General features: G+C 41.5%; 1 protein-coding gene across 5 annotated transcripts in view; it reads right to left on the bottom strand.

Annotated features, from left to right (window-relative positions):
- PTK2 (protein tyrosine kinase 2) overlaps window positions 1-23,537 on the bottom strand; it is a 385,991-nt gene that overhangs the window by 32,900 nt on the left and 329,554 nt on the right. For 3 of the 5 annotated variants that reach the window (XM_077809747.1, XM_077809744.1, XM_077809746.1), the window contains 4 exons: window positions 14,170-14,281; window positions 11,448-11,534; window positions 10,155-10,292; window positions 8,161-8,292 (listed from right to left, as the gene is read on the bottom strand). In XM_077809747.1, coding sequence (XP_077665873.1) covers window positions 8,161-8,292; window positions 10,155-10,292; window positions 11,448-11,534; window positions 14,170-14,281 — 469 coding nt within the window. The other 2 variants (XM_077809749.1, XM_077809748.1) reach the window with 2 other exon arrangements.

Below are 23,537 nucleotides of genomic sequence, written 5' to 3'. Positions count from 1 at the left end.
CATAAAATGGAAGCATCGTGGGAAGGGCCATTCACGGTCCAGGAGCGCCTGGGAGCTGTTAATTATCTCATAGCATTCCCCACCTCCAACCGAAAGCCTAAGGTGTACCATATTAATTCTCTAAAGCCCTTTTATTCCAGAGGATTAAAGGTTTGTCAGTTTACAGCCCAGGGAGAAGATGATGCTGAGTGGCCTGAAGGTGTCTACTACGAAGGGAAATGTGCTGGTGGTGTGGAAGAGGTGAACCTCTCCATGACCCTTGGGCGTATGCAGCGACAGCAGATCCAGGAGCTGTGCACTAGCTACGCGCCAACGTTCTCAGCCACCCCAGGACTGACTGAACGGGCATACCACTCCATTGACACAGGTAATGCTCACCCAATTAGGGTCCAACCTTACCGGGTGTCTCCTCAAGCTAAAACTGCTATAGAACGGGAGATCCAGGATATGTTACAGATGGGTGTAATCCGCCCCTCTGAAAGTGCATGGGCATCTCCAGTGGTTCTAGTTCCCAAACCAGATGGGGAAATACGTTTTTGCGTGGACTACCGTAAGCTAAATGCTGTAACTCGCCCAGACAACTATCCAATGCCACGCACAGAGGAACTGTTAGAGAAACTGGGACGGGCCCAGTTCATCTCTACCTTGGACTTAACAAAGGGGTACTGGCAGGTACCGCTAGATGAATCTGCCAAGGAAAGGTCAGCCTTCATCACACATCTCGGGCTGTATGAATTTAATGTACTCCCTTTCGGGCTGCGAAATGCACCCGCCACTTTCCAAAGACTTGTAGATGGTCTCCTAGCGGGATTAGGAGAATATGCAGTCGCCTACCTTGATGATGTGGCCATATTTTCGGATTCCTGGGCAGACCACCTGGAACATCTACAAAAAGTCCTTGAGCGCATAAGGGAGGCAGGACTAACTGTTAAGGCTAAGAAGTGTCAAATAGGCCTAAACAGAGTGACTTACCTTGGACACCAGGTGGGTCAAGGAACTATCAGCCCCCTACAGGCCAAAGTGGATGCTATCCAAAAGTGGCCTGTCCCAAAGTCAAAGAAACAGGTTCAATCCTTCTTAGGCTTGGCTGGTTATTACAGACGATTTGTACCGCACTACAGCCAAATCGCTGCCCCACTGACAGACCTAACCAAAAAGAAACAGCCAAATGCTGTTCAGTGGACCGGAAAGTGTCAGAAGGCCTTTAACAAGCTTAAAGCGACACTCATGTCTGACCCTGTACTAAGGGCCCCAGACTTTGACAAACCGTTCCTAGTAACCACAGATGCATCCGAGCGTGGTGTGGGAGCAGTTTTAATGCAGAAAGGATCTGATCAAGAATTCCACCCTGTAGTGTTTCTCAGCAAAAAACTGTCTGAGAGGGAAAGCAACTGGTCAGTCACTGAAAAAGAATGTTATGCCATTGTCTACGCTCTGGAAAAGCTACGCCCATATGTTTGGGGACGGCGTTTCCACCTGCAAACCGACCATGCTGCACTGAAGTGGCTTCACACCGTCAAGGAAACTAACAAAAAACTTCTTCGGTGGAGTTTAGCTCTCCAAGATTTTGATTTCGACATTCAACACATCTCAGGAGCTTCTAACAAAGTGGCTGATGCACTCTCCCGTGAAAGTTTCCCAGAGTCAACTGGTTAAAATCGTCCTTGAGATGTGGAAAATATTGTTAGTCTTTATGTACTTGGTAGTATATTTAGAGATGCATGTGTCTTATTAACTCTGTTTTTCCTAGAGCTCCAGGAAGAAATCCCAGCCAGTGTTTCACCCTAGCTGAGATTTGGGGGGCGTGTCATAAATATAAAGGGAAGGGTAAACCCCTTTGAAATCCCTCCTGGCCAGGGGAAAGCTCCTCTCACCTGTAAAGGGTTAAGAAGCTAAAGGTAACCTCGCTGGCACCTGACCAAAATGACCAATGAGGGGACAAGATACTTTCAAAAGCTGGGAGGAGGGAGAGAAACAAAGGGTCTGTGTCTGTCTGTGTGCTGCTTTTGCCAGGGACAGAACAGGAATGGAGTCTTAGAACTTTTAGTAAGTAATCTAGCTAGGTATGTGGTAGATTATGATTTCTTTAAATGGCTGAGAAAAGAATTGTGCTGAATAGAATAACTATTTCTGTCTGTGTATCTTTTTTGTAACTTAAGGTTTTGCCTAGAGGGGTTCTCTATGTTTTCTAATCTAATTACCCTGTAAGATATCTACCATCCTGATTTTACAGGGGGGATTTCTTCATTTCTATTTACTTCTATTTTCTATTAAAAGTCTTCTTGTAAAAGACTGAATGCTTTTTCATTGTTCTCAGATCCAAGGGTTTGGGTCTGTGGTCACCTATGCAAATTGGTGAGGCTTTTTATCCAACATTTCCCAGGAAAGGGGGGGTGCAAGTGTTGGGAGGATTGTTCATTGTTCTTAAGATCCAAGGGTCTGGGTCTGTAGTCACCTAGGCAAATTGGTGAGGCTTTTTACCAAACCTTGTCCAGGAAGTGGGGTGCAGGGTTTTGGGAAGTATTTTGGGGGGAAAGACGCGTCCAAACAGCTCTTCCCCAGTAACCAGTATTAGTTTGGTGGTGGTAGCGGCCATTCCAAGGACCACGGGTGGAATACTTTGTACCTTGGGGAAGTTTTGACTTAAGCTGGTAAAGATAAGCTTAGGAGGTTTTTCATGCAGGTCCCCACATCTGTACCCTAGAGTTCAGAGTGGGGGAGGAACCTTGACACATACAAAGAAAATATAAGCAGGAGAAGAGCCAAAGGTGAGGAAAGCATCCTTTCCCCCATCATTTGCTCAAGAAAAACAAAAATAATCATCCAAGATGAGATTTTGGAATTTTGTGTGTGACTCTCCATTTCCCCCCTTTGTATCCATCAAAGAGTTCACATCTGGCCAATCTGAGGAATGTACAATGTAGCTGCTCCCAGAGCCTGTCAACACGACTTCTAATTTTGCTGGAGTGTCACCTGAGTGCCAATGGTGGAAAACAAAGGCTGACAAAGGCAGACTGAAAAATAACAATTTCCTCCAAGCTGATGCTGAAGCTATATTACAGGCTAAGAGAACCTTCCTATCAGTCTTCATTGATGCTGCCAAATCCCACCCCATGGAATTATCCAGAGTGGTACACTCTGAGTATCCAGTCTGAGTATCTACATCCTGTATTTGAATTGAGTATCTAGAGCTATAAAGAACTATCATCCTACTTCACTGAAAAGATCATGCACATTTGGGAAGGCTTCCCAAAAAACTCAATCTGCCCTGTCTGCAGCCCATAGTTTGCTTGAATTCCTCAAGTTCAGTACATTCACTCATCAAGAAGTTCTGAACACTCTAAAGAAGTCTTGACCCAAGACTTGTGAATCCTATCCAAACCCTTCCTGGCTTGAAAGAGAGAGTCATGAGCAACTGGTGCCACTCATGACCAAAACAGCCAACACCTCATTCAGGGAAGGACCCTTCTCTTCCTCCTTCAAACATGCAAAAGTCCAACCAACACTAAAGAAACCCACCCTGGATACATAAATTCTAGCCAAATACTTCAGTATCAAACCTTCTTTTCCTGAGCAAGCTGGTAAGAGAAGTTAGTCAAAAGCCATCTTCAATCTTATCTAACCGAAACTAATATCCTGGGGCTGGCACAATCTGGATTCAGGCCAGGACATGAAACTGTATTGATTTAGTGGCACCGATGGATGATCTGCTGCCAATAGACAGAAGGCAGACATCCATTCTTATTCTTCTGGACTTCTCTGCAGTATCTGATCCAGTTTACAATAAGACAGCTGTCTTGCCTGAAAGAGGTCGCAAGGGTCGAAGATAATACACTAAAATGATTTAAGTCCTTCTTGGAGAAATTAACCCAAAGAGTAGTGATGGGACACTGCACATCTACTGCGTTGCTTCACGAGGAGGCCCACAAGTTTCACTTGTCTCTCCAACCCTATTCAAAACCTGCATGCAGCCACTAGTTGAACTGGTCAGATGACATGGATTCAAGTGCCTGTAATATGAACATGACACACCGCTCTACCTGTTCTTCACCACATACAACCATAGTGCTATCACCAGTAATTGGATGAGATCAGCTCATGGATGAACAACAGCTGGTTGAAACTGAATCTAGGCAAGACAGAGGTGATGATGGTATGCTGAGGAAAGCAATCTGAAGTGTTCGCAGCCACTGTGCAATCTCCTTTGGTAGTGGGTCCAAATCTGCAATTGGTCCATCAGTCTGTAGCTAAATTCTCACTTTCTTCCCTGATGCTAAACTCTCATATAGCAACATTGGTAAGCAATGCTTTCTACCATATCCAGTTGGCTAGGAGACTCCATGCCAGCTTGGCAAATGATGACCTGGCCTCAGTTATTCATGCCTTTGTCAGTTCTGAGCTGCATTACAGCAAGGTGATACAGCTGGGTATGAGATGGTGGAGTTCAGGATTTCGAAAAAAGGAAGAAAGGAGAGTAGCAAAATACGGACCCTGGACTTCAGAAAAGCAGACTTTGACTCCCTTGAGGAACTGATGGGCAGGATCCCATGGGAGGCTAATATAAGGGGGCAAGGAGTCCAGGAGAGCTGACTGTATTTTAAAGAAGCTTTATTGAGGGTGCAGGAACAACTATCCCGAAGTGCAGAAAGAATAGCAAACATGGCAGGCAACCAGCCTGGCTTAACAGTGAAAGCTTCGGTGAGTTTAAACTCAAAAAGGAAGCTTATAAGAAGTGGAAATTTGGACAGATGACTAGGGAGGAATACAAAAATATTGCTAGAGCATGCAGGGGTGTAATCAAGAAGGCTAAGGGACAACTGGAGTTGCAGCTAGCAAGGGATGTGAAGGGTAACAAGAAGGGTTTCTACAGGTATGTTAGCAACAAGAAGGTGGTCAGAGCAAGTGTGGGACCCTTACTGAATCGGGGAGGCAACATAGTGACAGATGATGTGGAAAAAGATGAAGTACTCAATGCTTTTTTGCCTCGGTCTTCACAGACAAGGGCAGCTCCCAGACTGCTGCACTGGGCAACACAGCATGGGGAGTAGGTGAGCAGCCCTCAGTGGTGAAAGAACAGGTTAAGGACTATTTAGAAAAGCTGTTCATGGGTCCAGATCTAATGCATCCAAGGGTGCTGAGGGAGTTGGCTGATGTTATTGCAGAGCCATTGACCATTATCTCTGAAAATTCGTGGCGATCATGGGAGGTCCCGGGTGATTGGAAAAAGGCAAATATAATGCCCGTATTTAAAAAAGGGAAAAAAGAGAACCCGGGAACTACAGATCAGTCAGCCTCACTTCAGTCCCCAGCAAAATCATGGAGCAGGTCCTCAAGGAATCCATTTTGAAGCACTTGGAGAGGAAGGTGATCAGGAACAGTCAACATGGATTCACCAAGGACAAGTCATGCCTGACCAACCTGATTGCCTTCTATGATGAGTAACTGGCTCTGTGGATATGGGGAAAGCAGTGGATGTGATATATCTTGAGTTTACCAAAGCTTTTGATATGGTCTCCCACAGTATTCTTGCCAGTAAGTTAAAAAAGTATGGATTGGATGAATGGACTATAAGATGGATAGAAAGCTGTCTAGATTGCTGGGCTCAACAGGTAGTGATCAACAGCTCGATGTCTACTTGGCAGCTGGTATCAAGCTGAGTGCCCCGGGGTCAGTCCTGCGGCCGGTTTTGTTCAACATCTTTATTAATGATCTGGATGATGGGATTAATTGCACCCTCAGCAAGTTCGCAGATGACACTAAGCTGGGGGGAGAGGTAGATACGATGGAGGGTAGGGATAGGGTCCAGAGTGACCTAGACAAATTGGAGGATTGGGCCAAAAGAAATCTGATGAGGTTCAACAAGGACAAGTGCAGAGTCCTGCACTTAGGAAGGAAGAATCCCATGCATTCCTACAGGCTGGGGACCGACTGGCTAAGCAGCAGTTGCAGAAAAGGACCTGGGGATTATAGTGGATGAGAGGCTGGATATGAGTCAACAGTGTGCCCTCATTGCCAAGAAGGCCAATGGCACATTGTGCTGTATTAGTAGGAGCATTGCCAGCAGATCGAGGGAAGTGATTATTCCCCTCTATTCAGCACTGGTGAGGCCACACCTGGAGTATTGCGTCCAGTTTTTGTCCCCCCACTATAGAAGGGATGTGGACAAATTGGAGAGAGTCCAGCGGAGGGCAAGGAACATGATTAGGGGGCTGGGGCACATGACTTATGAGGAGAGGCTGAGGGAACTGGGGTTATTTAGTCTGCAGAAGGGAAGAGCGAGGGGGGATTTGACAGCAGCCTTCAATTACCTGAAGGGGGGTTTCAAAGAGGATGGAGCTTGGCTGTTCTCAGTGGTGGCAGATGACAGAACAAGAAGCAGTGGTCTCAAGTTAGAGTGAGGGAGGTCTAGGTTGGAAACACTATTTCACTAGGAGGGTGTTGAAGCACTGGAATTGGTTACCTAGGGAGGTGATGGAATCTCCAGCCTTAGAGGTTTTTGAGGCCCAGCTTGACAAAGACTTGGCTGGGATGATTTAGTTGATGTTGGTCCTGCTTTGAGCAGGCGATTGGACTAGATGACCTCCTGAGGTCTCTTCCAACCCTAATATGCTATGATTCTAAATCTTCAGCAATTAGGAAACTAACTGGTACAGAATGCTGTACCATGTCTCCTCAGCAACACTGAACACATCAAACCTGTATTCCATTCCCCTATACTTGCTTCTCATAGAATACTGAGCCAAATTCAAGGTCTCAGTTGTTTTCTTCAAAGCACTCAGTGGCCTGGGCCCAGAGAACCTACAAGATCACCTAAAGCTCCACGAAGACAATTGTGGTCGATAAATTTGTCCCTTTGGCACAATGGAACTTTCTGCAATGAGGGTAAAGCTCATCTGTGCAAGGGCCAGTTTTCTTGAGGGCCAGTTCAGGACAGTACAACAGACTCCCACAGGAACTAAGGACTATCATAAACCTCACTGCCTTCCACTCTAAGTGCAACTTGCACTTCTTTGCCTTTGCCTTTTCTGACAAACATACAGCAACATGTGTACACTAAAAAAATTCTAAAACAAAACATTCCACTGTGCACACTTCTCCCCCTGGGGAAAGAATGAAAAAACACATGACTGATATTAGTCATGATGCTTAATGCACTAATGAAAGGTGATCATGGCAAGCGGTAAGCATGGCATAAAAACCCATATAGAACAGAACAGAGCACTGTTCCTCATCCTGTGGTCTGACTGTGCTGTCTTTGTAACACTCCCAGTAGCTGTTGGTCTGAAGAGTAAGCATCTGAACACAGAACTTGAACTCTGAGTCTGTGTTTTGCTGCTAATACAGATGTTTGGGAAACTAGAATTTTGATTCTCCCTGAAGACCTGGGTTCCACCCCAGAAAGCAAGACTATGACCTTGGCAAGAAGAGAAAAGGGATGATTCATCTGCAGAGATTAGGAAATCAAAGAAATTACTCTCCCCAATTCCTGCTTTATTTTTTTTTTTTAAATTACGCCCTCCCATCAATTTCCTTGAGCAGAAAATTGGACAATTTTTTTTTTTAAATTACGTCCTCCCATCAATTTTCCTCGAGCAGAAAATTGGACAATTCTTTCAAGAGACAAAGTTGCCTGATAAATGTGAGATTGTCTCTTTTCCTAGGGATTGGAAAAGATTTAGAAATCTCTCTGCTCTACCTGCTCAGAAGCAAATCTGGATGCCCACACAGTAGCATTTTGCACCACCCTTCATAATCTATAGAGGCCTGACTGTGGAAAACAAATGTGTGATGAAGATCCAGATATGGACCACAAGAAAAACAGCTACTCAAGAAGTTTTAAAAACTGGATTTGTTTGCCTAGCAAAACTTTTCATTTCAGTTATCAGTTTAAAAAGTCAGTATTTCAGATGTCAATAACTGATGGTAATGAATCACATCATGTTTGTGTGGAACAGACAGAAGTTTGTATTTAAAATAGACAGTTGAGAGGCATATATTGTGCTATTAATTGAGGACTAGGATGGCTCAAATAAATGCCAGTTAAGTTTCAGTAGTAACTTATCTGTTCAATTAATATTCCTGTTACACAGAAACTATTAATTTTAATAAGCTTTAATTGTTGACTGCTACTGAGATTAGTGGTACTCTGCAATGTATTACCAGGAATCTCTCCTCTTTTTCAAGCCAGCGCTGATCTTCCTCCATTTCTTGTTGCTGTCGTATCAATCTCTCCTCCATTAGATGTGTTGGTAGGACCTGTCCCATTCCTCGCATGTCCAAAGTGCCAGAATCCTAAGAGGGAAAGCTCAAGGGTTGCCTTTGCCTACCATGGCAGAATGTCATGGGACTCAATAGTTTTTATACACAGTTGTGAAAACTCTTGTATTATAAGAGAAGGGATTTAGAAAACCCAAAACCTATAGTCCGAGTCAAGCATGGTTCTCAGCTCTACTAAAGTATTAAAGTGGCACATCAAAAAGGACACATTCCAGTTGTAAACATTTAGTTTGCCCTGCTTACTATTATTGGAACAGAATGAATTTTAGAAATCTATTTTACTTTTCAAGAATTTTGACGTGCTTTTTTTTTTTCTCTTTTCACTAAGCTTGCATGATGAAAACAGATTTCTCAGTATTACTCTCTGGGTCTTGGGCACTAGCACAACGTCTGGGTTGCTAGCACTGTAGGACAATGTTTCTATCCAAACAAACAAACCCTCCTCCTCACCTGTTTTTACTGACACTTTTTAAAAATATCATGGGAATATTTCTAATAGATTTTGTAAACTTCTTGTTCTACAGAATCTAAATTTTGGGCCTAACGGACCTGACACTGTCCCCTTAAAGTGGTTCTTTAAAGCACTAACCACAAGAAACGTAGGGAGGGGTCTTCATAGGAGCCAAAGGGAGTTAGGTGCCCAACTCCAATTGAAATTCAATGGGATTTGGTCACCTAACCTCCATACATTCCTGAGAAAAACTCAGCTGTAATGTATTAGTGATGAATATGCACAAAACACATCATGTTCTTATACTGCCTTCTCCTTCACCCCTACCTTAGCACATATAGGGCCAGATTCTATTGTTCTTATCGACTAGTTGGGGGATTTAGGGTATTACTCTACCTGTGTAAGAATGGAAGAAACATTTTCATCATTAACTAGCCATTCCAACCTCATAGAGGAATCCTACAACACCAACTATATATCGTGAAGGTAACAACCAGTACAGTATAGGCAGAACACATGATCAAGTCGACCTAGTGCTCTCTTGGGCAAAGAAAAGCACAAATATGGGTTTCTTTGCATGACACGTCTCTGCTGTCCTGTATTTAGCAGCATATCCCACTTCTCAGTTCTGCTCATGCATTACAGGTAGAAAGAGAAAAGCACCACCACAAGGAGCAAACAGACTTAGTAAGATGGAAGCTGCATGAGGATCACTACCATGAAGAGATAGGGAAAAGAAGGAGAGATGAAGGGACTGCAGGGAGAAAGGAAGGGAAAAGGATGGAATGTTGGAAGGGGAATGAAAAAGAATTAAAAGGATGAAGGGGAGGGAAGGGTTCGGGAAAGAGTTTGGCAATCTGTGTGGCACTTAGTGGCGTTGGGATGCTGAGAGGTATGTTGTGATCATGGAGAAACCTTGGATTCATAAAGTGCACTAGGTATCCCAGGCACTATATATTTTTTTAATGGATGATGAATTAATATGTATTTTATTTAGCATGAACTTTTCTCCTTTAATAATAAGTAATAACAACTTTGCTCTTTTGTGGTGCATTTTGTCTGAGGAACTCAAAGAATTTTATAACCATTAATTTAGTCTCAACACCCCCAAAAAGGAGGGTAAGTACTAATACCCCCATTTTAACAATGGGTGAACTCAGGTATAAGTGCACCACAGCTTGTCTAAGCTCATGTAAGAAACCAGTGGTAGAACCATGAATAGACTCCAGTCACGATTCCCACTCCGCTGTTTTTATTGATAAATAACATTCCCTTCCTTCATTAATCAAACCATTTTAAAACTCCCAGGAAAATTGACTTAGTTTCCCTAGATTAAACACCAGAGTTGTAGTTGCAATTTTTAAAAAAAGCTTTATAATGCAAGTACTGTACAATGTGCAATAAACTTTGTGAAAATTCACATTACCTCCATGGTGGGGGGCCACATTGATATTTCCTGAGGCCGATGGTTCCAGGAATCTGCTTGATCCAAAAGAGATGCCTGGCCAGGATAAATGCTGCCTGCCATGGCTGGTATCCCATGAGAACCAGGATAGCCAGAGACCTACAAAAAGAAAATGCTTGATGATCATATTAAGGCCCCCAGTTAAGCTCCTCTATGTTTGATGATTCTCCCTCATGTATCCAAAACAGAGAGCATAATAAATGCCTCATGGCAGGATATTAAGTCAATGAAAAAAAAAAAAAGAAAAAGAAAAAAAGAAAATGTAGAGAACCAGAAGAAGAGTCAGCAATTCAAGCTAAAATAGGACGTACTCTCAAATACTGCTTTAACAAACCACGTTTATTGGGTTAGAACTAGTGTCCACAACTAGTGTTAAAAGTTATGTTTTAACCCTAGTAGCAGAGGACATCAAAATCCCTTAATGAACAAAAACATATCCATCAGTACATTTTCAACATAAGGAATTACACACGCAGCTCTCATTAATGTTAACAGGAATCATGCACATATCTCCCTATAAACTATGCTAAAAATGTACCCCCTAGTGTATGTTACAAGCTTAAATCCTGAGCGACAGCACGTAATTATCATAGCTGCAGGATGGCCTGACAAAATTCCTTCTCTATAGAAAAATCAAAGAAATTTTAATGAGACTGAAGTGTGCTCATTTTAAAAAATGCTGCTTCAGTCAGGGTGCTCTGCAGCTTTGAGCAAATCTAAAAATTCTGAAACAGCTTCATAACAGAAGATGCTTTAAATTTACTTTGATGGTACAAGACCAAAGTTAAACAGACAAGTATACTATGTGTTAACATTTGGAGAGGGCTATCAACTTGAGGGAACTTGAAATGCTTCTAAGAACTCACTGGAGAACACAGCATGAACAAGGCCAAGGTAATCAGATCACTTAATCCTATTTTGACATGCAAGTGACTTTGTTAGCCAAGTGTAAATTGTCACATGCATGTTACATGAACACTGAACTTCCTTGATAAATATGAGAAAAAGTTTATTACTGTAGTTTTAATTGACTGGAGAGTCAGACAAACAGTTGACTTGCTTGCCATTTGGAATCAACCTACCAGACTCAATTCTGGTCTTACACTGGTGTAAATCAGAAGTATGTCTATTGAACTCAATGGAGTCTATTGAACTCAATGAACTCAAACTGGTGCACACATGAGAAAGACACCCACTACATGCAAGTGGATGATAAACTATTTTAAAACAGCAGGCACAAAGATAATATTTTACCTGGTAATGATTGGGCGGTACCATATGCTGTGGACTAGGATAAAACCCTTCACTGGATCTTGGACTGGGATAACCAGGTCTGCTGGGCTATAAATATAAAAGAGTGCACTTTTTAAAGAGAACAATCATATAAATAAAATACAACAATCAAAGTAAGTTATTTTCAGGAAAGGCAAATTTTCTCATACTGCTAAACTTACACGAGATGCTTCATGAAAGCAAGCTTCAAAATGTAAGCAAAAAGGATTGTAGGAAACATAACAGAGTTGAGTGAATAATTCATTCAATGAATTTTGCCTCTTTTTCTGTTTGCAAACAGTTTAGGCTAGTCTCACATTTAATATTCAAAATTATTTGCTGAACAATTTCTATTAATAACTCTTGTTCTGTAGGTTCTTTGAGAGTAGCTGATTGTGAATATCCAATAACCCGAACTATGGGTTGGTTCTGAGAGGACACACTATTAAAGCATAATAATTAAAATCAGGTCTCAGGTGTGAATGCTCACGTTTCCAAGTTCATAATCGGCTTCCTGCCAGTATTTGCCAACACTTCCCATGTATTTTGGCGAATGCTCCTGACAGTTAACTCCTTTGCTAGAATAGTGGTCTAAGGTACAGGTAAAGCACAGAAAAGTCTAAACACAGGTAAAGCAAACTGAATTATTTATTGGAATGAATATTCACAGAAATTATCCTGAGAGACTCCCTGAGCTCTAATTGTTAATGTCCAATCCAGCGAAGCAGCTAGAAATGTCTCCCATTAGAACGGACAGCAGCATTAACTATAGTGGCACCTAGCAAGTGGCCACAAAACTCCTTGGCTGGCTATTAGATAACTGATCCCTTTCCTCTTTAGGATTAGTTGCAACGCTTCCTGTAACTGTACATCATCTGGTCAATCATGAAAAAGTGAAAGATTTCAGAGGGTAATATTATACACTGTAATGTGAAAAGAAGCTTGCTATTCTTTATTGGCATCTAAGAGTGTATGATTTTGCTGGAATCTGTTTATCTGTGGCCACCAAATGGTGGAGATATTGCTAGAGCGACATATATAATGTCACATATATAAAGAGAATAACTTGAACAGGAACAAAAATGATCTAAACCCCTCAAATAGAAAATGATGCACAATACCGTGGGTATCAGATTTCAAAATCAGCATACTTGATCAGGTCCCAAAGCTCATAAAATCACTATTCTCAAAGGCGTTAATGATGTGCTTTTCTAACAGTTGTAATTCTTCATTCATTACATTAAAAAAAGCATTTAGTCCACTCAGATTAAGCCTTAGAAGGCAAAATTTAATCTCTTCATCAAACAATCTTTTAAATTATTAACCACCATTGTTATTATGGGTCATGCAATTTATTTCCTTTGCCAATGTATATATTACTGACTATTTAAGCACTAAATCATGACAGTTAGGCCAGGTCTACATTACAGACCTATGTCAGTATAACTATGTCACTCAGAGGGGTAAAATATCCACACCACTGACTGTAACTCCCTGTGTAGATAGCGGTACGTCAACGGGAGAGCTTCTACTGTCAACACAACTACCATCTTTTGGGGAGGTGGATTCACTATGCCGATGGGAGAGCTCTCATAGGAACATCTTCACTTAAGAGCTGCAGCAGTGTTTTAACTGTAGACCTTCCCCCAATCTTAGTTGATTAAATAGGTCAATGGGGTATTTTGAATTAATTTTAGAACAAAAAGTTCAAATCATTTTTCTTTGGGCTATGTTTCTTGTCCTGTTGACCCTATTAAAGTGCAGAAGTGGGGCTCACAACTCTCTCAGCCAACAAGCTGAAGATGGTTTTTTTTAAAAAAAAAAAAAAAGACCCCATCTTTTGCCAGGACTGTTTATGGATGCATGTGGCAGAAACAGCAGCTGCTGGCTTCAGGTTTTCATGGTCAAGTAGCTGGTTAAGACACAGCCAATATTTGGCACTGGGATGATGATGAAAGTCTGAACTCAAGGAGAAGCTAGTCAAAACATTTGTGCTCAATGGCTCCAATGGGGAGACACGGACGATAGTGGACTTTGGGGCTACTCAGCACCTTGCAGGATTAGACTTCAAGACTGCACGGCAGTGGTGTCCAGATGGATAATAGATAGACCAACCAATGAAAATACAAAAAAAAAAAAATACTTAAGGATCCTTTAAACTATAAAAGGGAAACCTTCAGAGAGGAATCGTAACAGTCTCTTCAGAATAAGGTAAAAATGTAATGAACTCATTTCTATCCACTCACTATTATGGTATAAACTTTACTTTATGATTGTCAGGGATCTTACTAGCTATTAATTTACAAGAAATAACATAGAAAGAAAGGGGGAAAATGTTTAGCCCTAGGCGAAACAATTTAATGGCAAACCATTCTAGTCTTTTTCAAGTTACATGACCATGAGAAAAGAGAGAAACAAGAGAAAGGTTTGTACAATATTGGCTAGCAGTCTGACCCAACACCACAAAACTGCAATACAAATCAGCTGTACTAACTCAGCCTATGGAAAGCTGGGTCCTTAAAGTGAAATCCATCTAAAATAGCGTAAAATTAGTTAAGTGTCATCATTAGCAACAGATCACCAAACAGGGTATGAGAAGGGAGCCATCTGGCTTCTCTCATCATTGAACAATATTTAACAGGTTAATGAACTAAAATCATAATATTGTTGAATGTAAAGTATGTGTTAAAAAAAAGTTGGCTACCTTAGGAGGGGCTTCATCTGATCCTCCTGAATCCCAGGACACTGTGACTTGTCGCCTTGATTCCATTCTCATTCGTTCTTCTTGCTGCAGCTTCTCTTCCTCCAGTATTGTACTAAGGAGAAAATAAAAGTTACACTGAAGATAAGTAATATTCTGGTTCAGTGTCTAATAGACGCTATCTCCAAATTTCTTTCAAACTCCCAGATTAATAGATCCCAGCCCACAGACTGACAGGAATATACAAGACAAATAAGGCTGCTTTTAAATAGGGAAAGGGCTGGTATGGTTTCATAAAACTAATACTAGGGGAAAATACCTTTGCAAAATTAGCAATTGAAACACAACAATCTTGATCTGCAAAGACATATGGTAACGAAAGACATTTTTAGAAAATTATGGGTGATCCTGTAGAAGAGTTTTTCACATGTGAACATTTCTTTTGATCTAGTGGCACAAGGCATAATTATACTGAGAAATCCCAAGAGGCAATTAATCAAGCACATACTTGCAAACATTTATTTTTCATATGGAAATATTCTATTGCATCTCTGCAAAGGTATAAAACAAACTGCAGATATAATCTTTATGGAAGCATGAAAATCTTTCAGTTCTATTAACAAATTAAAAAAAGAAAATCTTAAATACTATGACTTATTACATTTCAACTTAACTAGGAACACATTTAACAGACTAATTCAGCCAAACAGAAATGTGATGGCATTTACTCAGACTCTTACTATTCAGGCCAAAAGATACAATTTCATCAAAATACAAAACACTTGTAAAACTAGCTTGCTACTTACCACTGTTCTGACTATCACAGACTATTTGAAGTTCAACATAATACTGCTGCCTCCACAGTAGCCTCCTCCCCGTTCTGCTATGTGGATTATTAATCTTGGATATTTGCCATTTTAAAAATACTTAGAATGCAGCTTTCATATAGGAGTTAAAAATTTGCTAGAGCTGCATGCTACATAGATTCTTCAGATTTCTGAGTAGGTCTGACTGTTTTCGTATCAACCTCTCCAGAATGACAAACTAATCAATCTTGTAAAGGAGCAATTCCCCTGTGTTTACCACCGTTCAGTTTCTAATAAGGAAGCTCATTCAAAGTTTTTAATCTCCTGGTTTAGTCCACTAAAAACCACTCAGAATTACACATGCAGAGGATGAGATCAGTTGCAGTAGTCCATTCTAATTTGGGAACTTTCTTGCTCATTTCAAAAATAAATTCTGCTTGACTGGACACTAAAACTCTGCCTTTTCTCTTTCAGCCAAAAACAGAAAATACCTAATCTAGTCTAACAGCAACAGAAGTGGATTTAAAATACGCTGCTGCTATTTCAATCCATCGCTGCTGAAATAAAACACACAAATGTCAGAACAAAATATACTTTGGAAAATCTGATAAAGAACTTGTTAATAGCAATTCTGATACAACTGTTGCAGAAGGAAAACTCAAGCTAGGGTAGCCCAACAGATGGAATGTAGCGAGACAATCCTCCTATTCCCTTGTTCCTTCATGAAGCACAAGGACATCACAACGTAAAAAAAAAAAAATCCTTTCCTGAAACTATCAAAAACCACCAGTAGCTTTGTGTTTAGGGCCAGGTTCATATTTCAGATGCTGGATACACCGCTGAGCAGCTTGAGAAATCAGTCTCTATGCACCCATAACCATGAATAGCAGATGATGATTTTTCAAGACACGTGCCATGTCTCCAAGTTAAAAAAGTGAATGCTTTGTGTGTAATATACTTGGAGAGGTTTGTAACAGAGCCTTTGAGTCAGTGGGCTGATTCTCTAATACTAGCAAATGGAATGGAGACATATCAGACATTTAGACATGGATGATGTCAAAAATTTGTGCCACAGGTTTAACGTTGTGGAACACCCAGCTCCTAACTCCAAAAAGGGAATCTAACATTCTCATCTTGTCTGCCTGTCTAGCTATGTGTCACGTTCATCATCTTGCTATCTGAGTAACGGATATTTACTAAGTCCAAAAAGATGGAGTGGGAATGCCACACATAGACATAAATGACGTGTTTTTCATAACATAGGCTAAGCCTCTTGCCTCACGACCCCAACTCAGTCCAGTGAGATATTTCTTAGTCCTTGTCATAAAGAGGCGTCGACCCCCTTACCAAAACATCCTGGGACCATTCTAGCTAAAGACTGATCACATGAAATAGAGCTCGCACTTGGATGCCTGGACTCCCCACTAGAAAAAATGAATATAAAATGGAAATGCCACTGGGAAGTTTTAAACTGCTGAAAGCAGAGAGTATAAATAACTCACAAAAACGTCTTTGTTTTTACAATGGGAAGACCAACCCATAGATGGAGTAAATCAAGAGATATTTTTGACCTTCTCTCAGTACAGCTGCTTGAGTACTCTGAGCAGTTAGTTAGACGTCAGAGAAGGTCAGGAAAGTCAGATCTAGGCATATTTTCCCAAACTACACATATTTTTAGCCACAGTAAGGACAGATGCATTTCTATTCATATAATTTCCCAGCCATTTCTTAAGGCAATGCCATCAAACTTAACATTTTTCTAGGAAGGTTTAGATGCGTGATTTACATTTATTAAATGGTTTACTTAACTTGAGAAATAAATTTAACTTTACTTACAAAGAGCCCGTTTCTGGAACATCTCACTAAAAAGAAAACAGTTACCAATAGTTTCCATACAAGAGTTATCTGAGATCCTGCACGGTTTTCTTTTACTTAAGAAAAAAAAGTAATTCTAGTATCTCAGATATCACTGTGTGGAAACTGATGATAAATGCTGACATTTTAATGGCAACTTCTCTCTTTCTAAGCAATTTGTCAGTGTAGCATCTAGATGACAAACTCAACAAATACAAGAAGCACTTTCTCGAATGTATGTCACCATATTCTCTACCCTGCCCTCATTTTATTCCTGTTTCCCAAGGGGATCATTCCTAATGGAGGTCTTTAAAGGAAAACACAGTTTAGCGGGGTAGATAAAAATCAATGATTTAAATTTTTTTTTTAAAACTCAGATTTGTATTTAAATCTGATTTTTGAAATTTGAATTAAATACTTCAAAAACTAAACATTTCAAATTACATTTGAAATTATGACAACCAATGCCCTAAAGTTATTATAATCTACTGAAATGATTTAAATTAAATAAAAATAATATTCAAAAAGTACATGTTTGCTGCCAAAGTTTTTAACAGAAGTCAAACCACTGACTTGCTAAGCACCTGGACCCATCGTTTTTTGAAGGGCTAATCCAGTTTTTTGACAGCAGTAGCCTCCTCTGCAGGTCCAGAAAGACTATTTTCTTCAGTTTATTTAATTAGTTTGAGGATCCTGGCCACGGCGACCAGAAACAATGAGTTAAATTCACTAACTACAGATAATACTTCCTTTGTTTAATAAGTCAGTTTTAAATGCAAATCATGTTTTCATAAAAAACATTTTTCTTATACATCCTGCATTTAAGGTAGTTTTAAACCATTTTAAAAAATGCTGCTCTTTGCATTCTAATTGAATTCCAATTTCTATCCAAATAGAGCATGACAGAAATCCGGAGTAACTAAATAATCCTCTCGTAAATAAGAAATACATCATTCACCAGTTTCTGACATAATAAAAAATGGAAAAATTAAGAGTCTGAATAAATGTATGGTAAAGTACATACTTTCTTAAATAAATGTGTACAGATATACTGTATCCTCCTGGTGTAATGAGCTCTTACCCCATATGGAGGATGTGGGGGGAGGTTCGAAAGCTGATAGAGTAGAATACAGCCAGAGAACCATTTGGAGATTCTCTGGGTGGCGATGGTGTGCCCTTACTCTTTCTGCTACGGTGACAAAAAGCCTTGGTTTTGTTCTCTGTAGGTAGAAAACCAAGGCCTGCCGAACATTGAGGGAGTGAAGTCTTGGTTCCTCTGTGGAAACGTGGGGTTTTGGGAAGAACATAGGTAAGCAATGGATTGGTTAAGGTGAAATTCTGAAACTACTTTAGGGGTGAATTTGGGGTGTAGATGTAAAGAAACCTTATCCTTATGGAATACAATGTACGGAGGATCTGTCACTATCACTCCAAGTTAACAGACCCTTCTCGCTGAGGTGATGGCTACAAGAAAAACAACCTTCATAGAAAGGAGGGACATGGAGCAAGTAGCTAAAGGTCTTGTGAGTATTGAGAGAACAAGATTCAGGTCCCACTGGGGAGTAGGCTTCTGTGAAGGAAGGAAAGTTTGACTAGGCCTTTCCAGAATCTATCAGTCAGTGGATGTGTGAAGACTGAGTAGCCCTGAGAAGGTGGATGGTATGTGCTGATCACTACCAAGTGGACTCTCAAGGAGCTGATGGACAAACCTGATGTCTTCAAAGATAGGATATAGTCCAAGATGAGAGGAATATCTGTAGTCTCAGGAAGAATGCCTCTTTGTTGTGCCCAAGAAGAGAAGTGCTTCCATTTAGCTAGATAACATTTTCTAAAAGAGTCCTTTCTACTATTGGAGACAGTTGTGTAACATTGTCGGACATTGTAAGGACATGGTGAGAATGGATGAATTGAAGAAAGGACTCATATGCTTTCTGTACTGCTCACAACTCCATCATATTGATATGCATCCTGGCCTCTCAAGATGTCCAAACACCCTGTGCTGTGTGACTGTTCATGTGGGCTGACCACCTAATAGGGATGCATCCAGAATGATGGTCCTGTCCAGGGAGAAAGAGAAAGCCTATGTAACAACTGCAGATTGGAGGTCAGTCCTCACTATCAGTTTGCCCTTGTCTATCAGAGTTTCAAAATGTGCTGTCTTGTTGCGGAAGGCTGTCAGTAAACTCTGAAAACTTGGTATAGTTTAGGAAATGGTATTTAGACAGTAGCACCTGGTAACTGGCTATCCTGAACTGGAGGCTGGATGATGGAGAAGATTTCTATTCCTAGTAGATCCAAGTGTTTGCCCTCTTTGTCAGCAGGAGAAGACCAGGGATGTCGTCGTCTAGCTCTTTCAGAAATGGCATGGACCACCAGTGAAGTGGGAGCGGAGTGAAAAAACAAAAATTCCACACCCTTAGCCCGCACATAATAAAGCTTCCTCACCCCTTTGGGGGTAGGAGTGCAGGTGGCAATTGTCCTAGCTGGCTCCAGTGTGGCTTCATTAATGGGGAAAGCTATTCTGTTGGATCCGGAAGTGTGCAAGATGTCTACAAGTTTGTGCTAGGATCTCAAGCGGAATCTGAAGCTCTCCAACAACTCTGCAGAGACAGTTCTGGAACTACCTGAAGTTATTGGTAGAGCCCTGTGTGGATACCAAATTTATATCTGCAGATGTGGATATAAATTTTGTATCCATGCAGGGCTCTAGTCATTGGGAGGTTGGGGGGCGGGGGATGTAGAAGTCACTGCTTCAGCTGGGGATGATGGCGGCAATCTTGCTGGTATGTACATATTATAATTCTTGACGTCTGATTTGAGTCCATTTATTCTTTTACGTAGAGACTGTCCGGTTTGGCCAATGTACATGGCAGAGGGGCACTGCCGGCACATGATGGCATATATCACATTGGTAGATGTTCAGGTGAATGAGTCTCTGATAGTGTGGCTGATGTGACATATGCCATCATGTGCCAGCAATGCCCCTCTGCCCTGTACATTGGCCAAACCGGACAGTTTTTACGTAAAAGAATAAATGGACACAAATCAGACGTCAAGAATTATAACATTCAAAAACCAGCCGGAGAACACTTCAATCTCTCTGGTCACTAGATTACAGACCTAAAAGTCACAATATTACAACAAAAAAACTTCAAAAACAGACTCCAACGAGAGACTGCTGAATTGGAATTAATTTGCAAACTGGACACCATTAAATTAGGCTTGAATAAAGACTGGGAGTGGATGTGTCATTACACAAAGTAAAACTATTTCCCCATGTTTATTTCCCCCCCCCCCCCGTTCCTCACACGTTCTTGTCAACTGCTGGAAATGGCCCATCTTGATTATCACTACAAAAGGTTTTTTTTCTCTCCTGCTGGTAATAGCTCACCTTAACTGATCACTCTCGTTATAGTGTGTATGGTAACACATATTGTTTCATGTTCTCTGTGCATATAAAATCGTCCTCCTGTATTTTCCACTGCATGCATCCGATGAAGTGAACTGTAGTCCACGAAAGCTTACGCTCAAATAAATCTGTTAGTCTCTAAGGTGCCACAAGTACTCCTGTTCTTTTTGCAGGAATATTATGTCCACTGCATTCCCGCTATCCAACAAATCAGTTACCCTGTCAAAGAAGGAATCAAGCTGGTTTAGTGTGATTTGGTCTTAGTAAATCCATGCTCGCTGCTAGTGATCACCCCTTCATCCTCCAGGTATTCTCCAGTTGAATGTTTTATACGTTGCTCTACTAGCTTCCCAGGTATTGAAGTCAGGCTGACTGGTCTATAATTCCTCAACTCCTCCTTTTCCCCCTTTTCAAAGACGGGCACTGCATTAGCCCTTCTCCAGTCTTCTAGGACCTCTCCTCTCATCCATAAGTTTGTAAATATTATTGCCAGTGGCTCTGAGATTTCCTCAGCTAATTCCTTCAGTACCGTCAGGTGAATAGCATCAGGGCCCGCTGATTTAATACATTCAAATTAATCCAAAGATTTCTGAAATGTTCTTTACTTATCTGCATCACTTCCCCTTTATTGTCTATGGTAACTTTGCTAGTCATCTGATCACGTTATTTTTTCTGACAAGACTGAAGCAAAGTAGGTATTGAGCAGCTGTGCCTTCGTATCATCTTCGGTTACCAGCTCACCTTCTCTACTGAGCAGCGGACCCGTACCGTCCTTGATCCTTCTTTTTTGTCTGACACATTTGAAGAACCCCTTCTTGTTGTCTCTAACGTTTCTTGCCAGCTGTAACTCATTCTTTGCCTTGGCCTTCCTGATTTGATCGGTACACGCTCATGCTATTCCCATGTATACTTCTTTGGTGACATGTCCCTCCTTCCACTTCCTGAATGTATCCCTTTTGGTTTTTAGATAGCTAAAAAGCAACTTGTGCAGCCACATTGGCCTCCTGTAGCTTTTCTCATCTTACCTCTGTGTTGTAATAGCTCTACTATTACATCTTTTAAGAATTGCCAGTTCCCTTTGACTCCTTTTCTTCCTCATTGGTTTTTCCATTGGACCTTGCCTACTATTTCTCTGAGTCCACTGACATCTACCTTTCTGAAGTCCAGTGTCCTGGTTTTGCTGTCCTCATGTCCTCCTTTCCAAAGGATCTTGAATTCTATCAGATCACAATCACTTCCTCCCAAGTTTCCAACCACCTTTACGTTCACAACTAATTCATCCCTGTTGGTCAAAACCAGATCCAAAATGGAGGACCCGCTAGTTGTTGAAACAGAAAGCTCTCCCCTACACATGCTAAGAATTTACAGGACATATTATGTTTTGCTGCTACAGTCTTCCAGCAGATATCAGGGAAGTTAAAACCCCACACTAATACTAGCTCACGCGTGTTAACTAATCTTGTTACATGCTTGTAGAATGACTCATCCACTTCTTCTTTCTGATTTGGTGGTCTTTAATAGACCCCCCATTGTAACATCTCTATAGTTTTTTTCCCTTGTTATTCTCCCTCAGAGACTCCCAGTAGGTCTGTCGCTCACTTCCCCTCGGACCTTGGAAAAAGTGTATACATTCTTGACGTACAGCGCAACACCTCCTCCTTTTTCCCCATACCTATCCTTTCGGAACAAGCTAGATCCTTCAATGCTGGTACGCCAATCATGGGAGTTGTCCCACCAAGTCTCTGTTATGCCAATTAAGTCATAATTTTCTTCATAATTTCACGACTTCCAGTTCATACTCCTTACAGTTGTATACAGAAATCAAAGATATTTTGCAGACTGCCCTGTTGCTTTTCTTTTTGCCTTTTTAATGCCATTGTGATTTCTAGATCCTTCTCCAGAAATTCGCTGCTTCCCCTTGTCTTCGGTACTTAAGCCTAGATACACATTGGCTGGATTAGTTTGATTTCTCTGAAGTGGACTTTGAGGAACACTTAGTCTCATGCTTATGACAGTGCATCTTACCTTCCTGACAACACTCCACCATGAGGTTTGTGTGGGCAGATTCCCCACACCAGAGTCAGATGTTACAACAGGAGGTACATTCCTTGCTGAATCAGGCTGACACACAGAGGGGTTCCCTGGCCTGGGTCTGACTGGGGCCTTATGGCCTTCTCCATTAAGTATTTGCAGAGATGAAATTCCTGCCCTTCTTCAGTATGGCTGGGGAACGATGGGCAGATACTGCATCTTGCCGCAATGTGAGATTCCCCAAGGCAGTACAGGCAGCGCTGGTGGTCATCATTGACTGAGAAGGATTGCAGGCAGGAAGCACAGAATTTGAAGCTCAAAGTCCAGGGTGTAGCTTGCTACCTAAACAGGGTATGGGGGGAAGAGAGGGTCCCCTCGGGAGAATAATCTAATACAGTGGTTCTTAAAGCCGGTCCACCGCTTGTTCAGGGAAAGTCCCGGCGCACCAGACTGGTTTGTTTACCTGCCGCATCTGCAGGTTCGGCTGATTGCAGCTCCCACTGGCCGTGGTTTGCCGCTCCAGGCCAATGGGGGCTGCGGGAAGGGCAGCCAGTACATCCCTTGGCCCTTACCGCTTCCCGCAGCCCCCATTGGCCTGGAGCAGCGAACCGCGGCCAGTGGGAGCCGCAATCGGATGAACCTGCGGACATGGCAGGTAAATAAACCAGTCCGGGGTGCTGGGGCTTTCCCTGAACAAGCGGCGGATTGGCGTTGAAAACCACTGATCTAATGCTAAATGGTACAAACTATTAAAACTGTTAAATTATTTACAAACTAGATGATTCTTATTTTTTAGAATGAAGCCAAAGCTGCACGCACTAAAGGTTCCAACCCAGATCATGTGGCGGTGAGAAGGAACTGGAGAGATTGTTGGTCCGCCCTGACTTTTACCTCCTTGGTTGAAGGCATGAGGTGAGCCAGGGTGCATGTGTGGACAGACAGACTACTTTCAAATTCTCTGGCTTCGGGCACGTGGTGTGCACGTGTAGCTTATAATCAGTGCTATTTCAGATGCAAGAGAAGAAAAGTATTTTCTTCACAAAGCAGTAGACTTCATCAAAATAAAGTGGAACATGGTGTGACTGTAACATTGGCTCCAGAGTATAGAACTAACATGGCCCTCAGCTTCAAAAGCTAATCTGGAAGGTATCCAGAAGAGAGCAGCAACAGCACACACACAAAGAGCCAACAGGGAAATGGCTTGTTTTTGCAAGTTCATGGGAATGAGTTTTGAAACATGATCTTCTCTAATTGGCCGAGATTGTGTCACT

The sequence above is a fragment of the Eretmochelys imbricata genome, chromosome 2, assembly GCF_965152235.1.
Source record: "Eretmochelys imbricata isolate rEreImb1 chromosome 2, rEreImb1.hap1, whole genome shotgun sequence".
NCBI lineage: Eukaryota > Metazoa > Chordata > Testudines > Cheloniidae > Eretmochelys > Eretmochelys imbricata.
The sequence above is the reverse complement of the archived record's forward strand: the minus strand, read 5'-3'. Positions and strand labels throughout refer to the sequence as shown.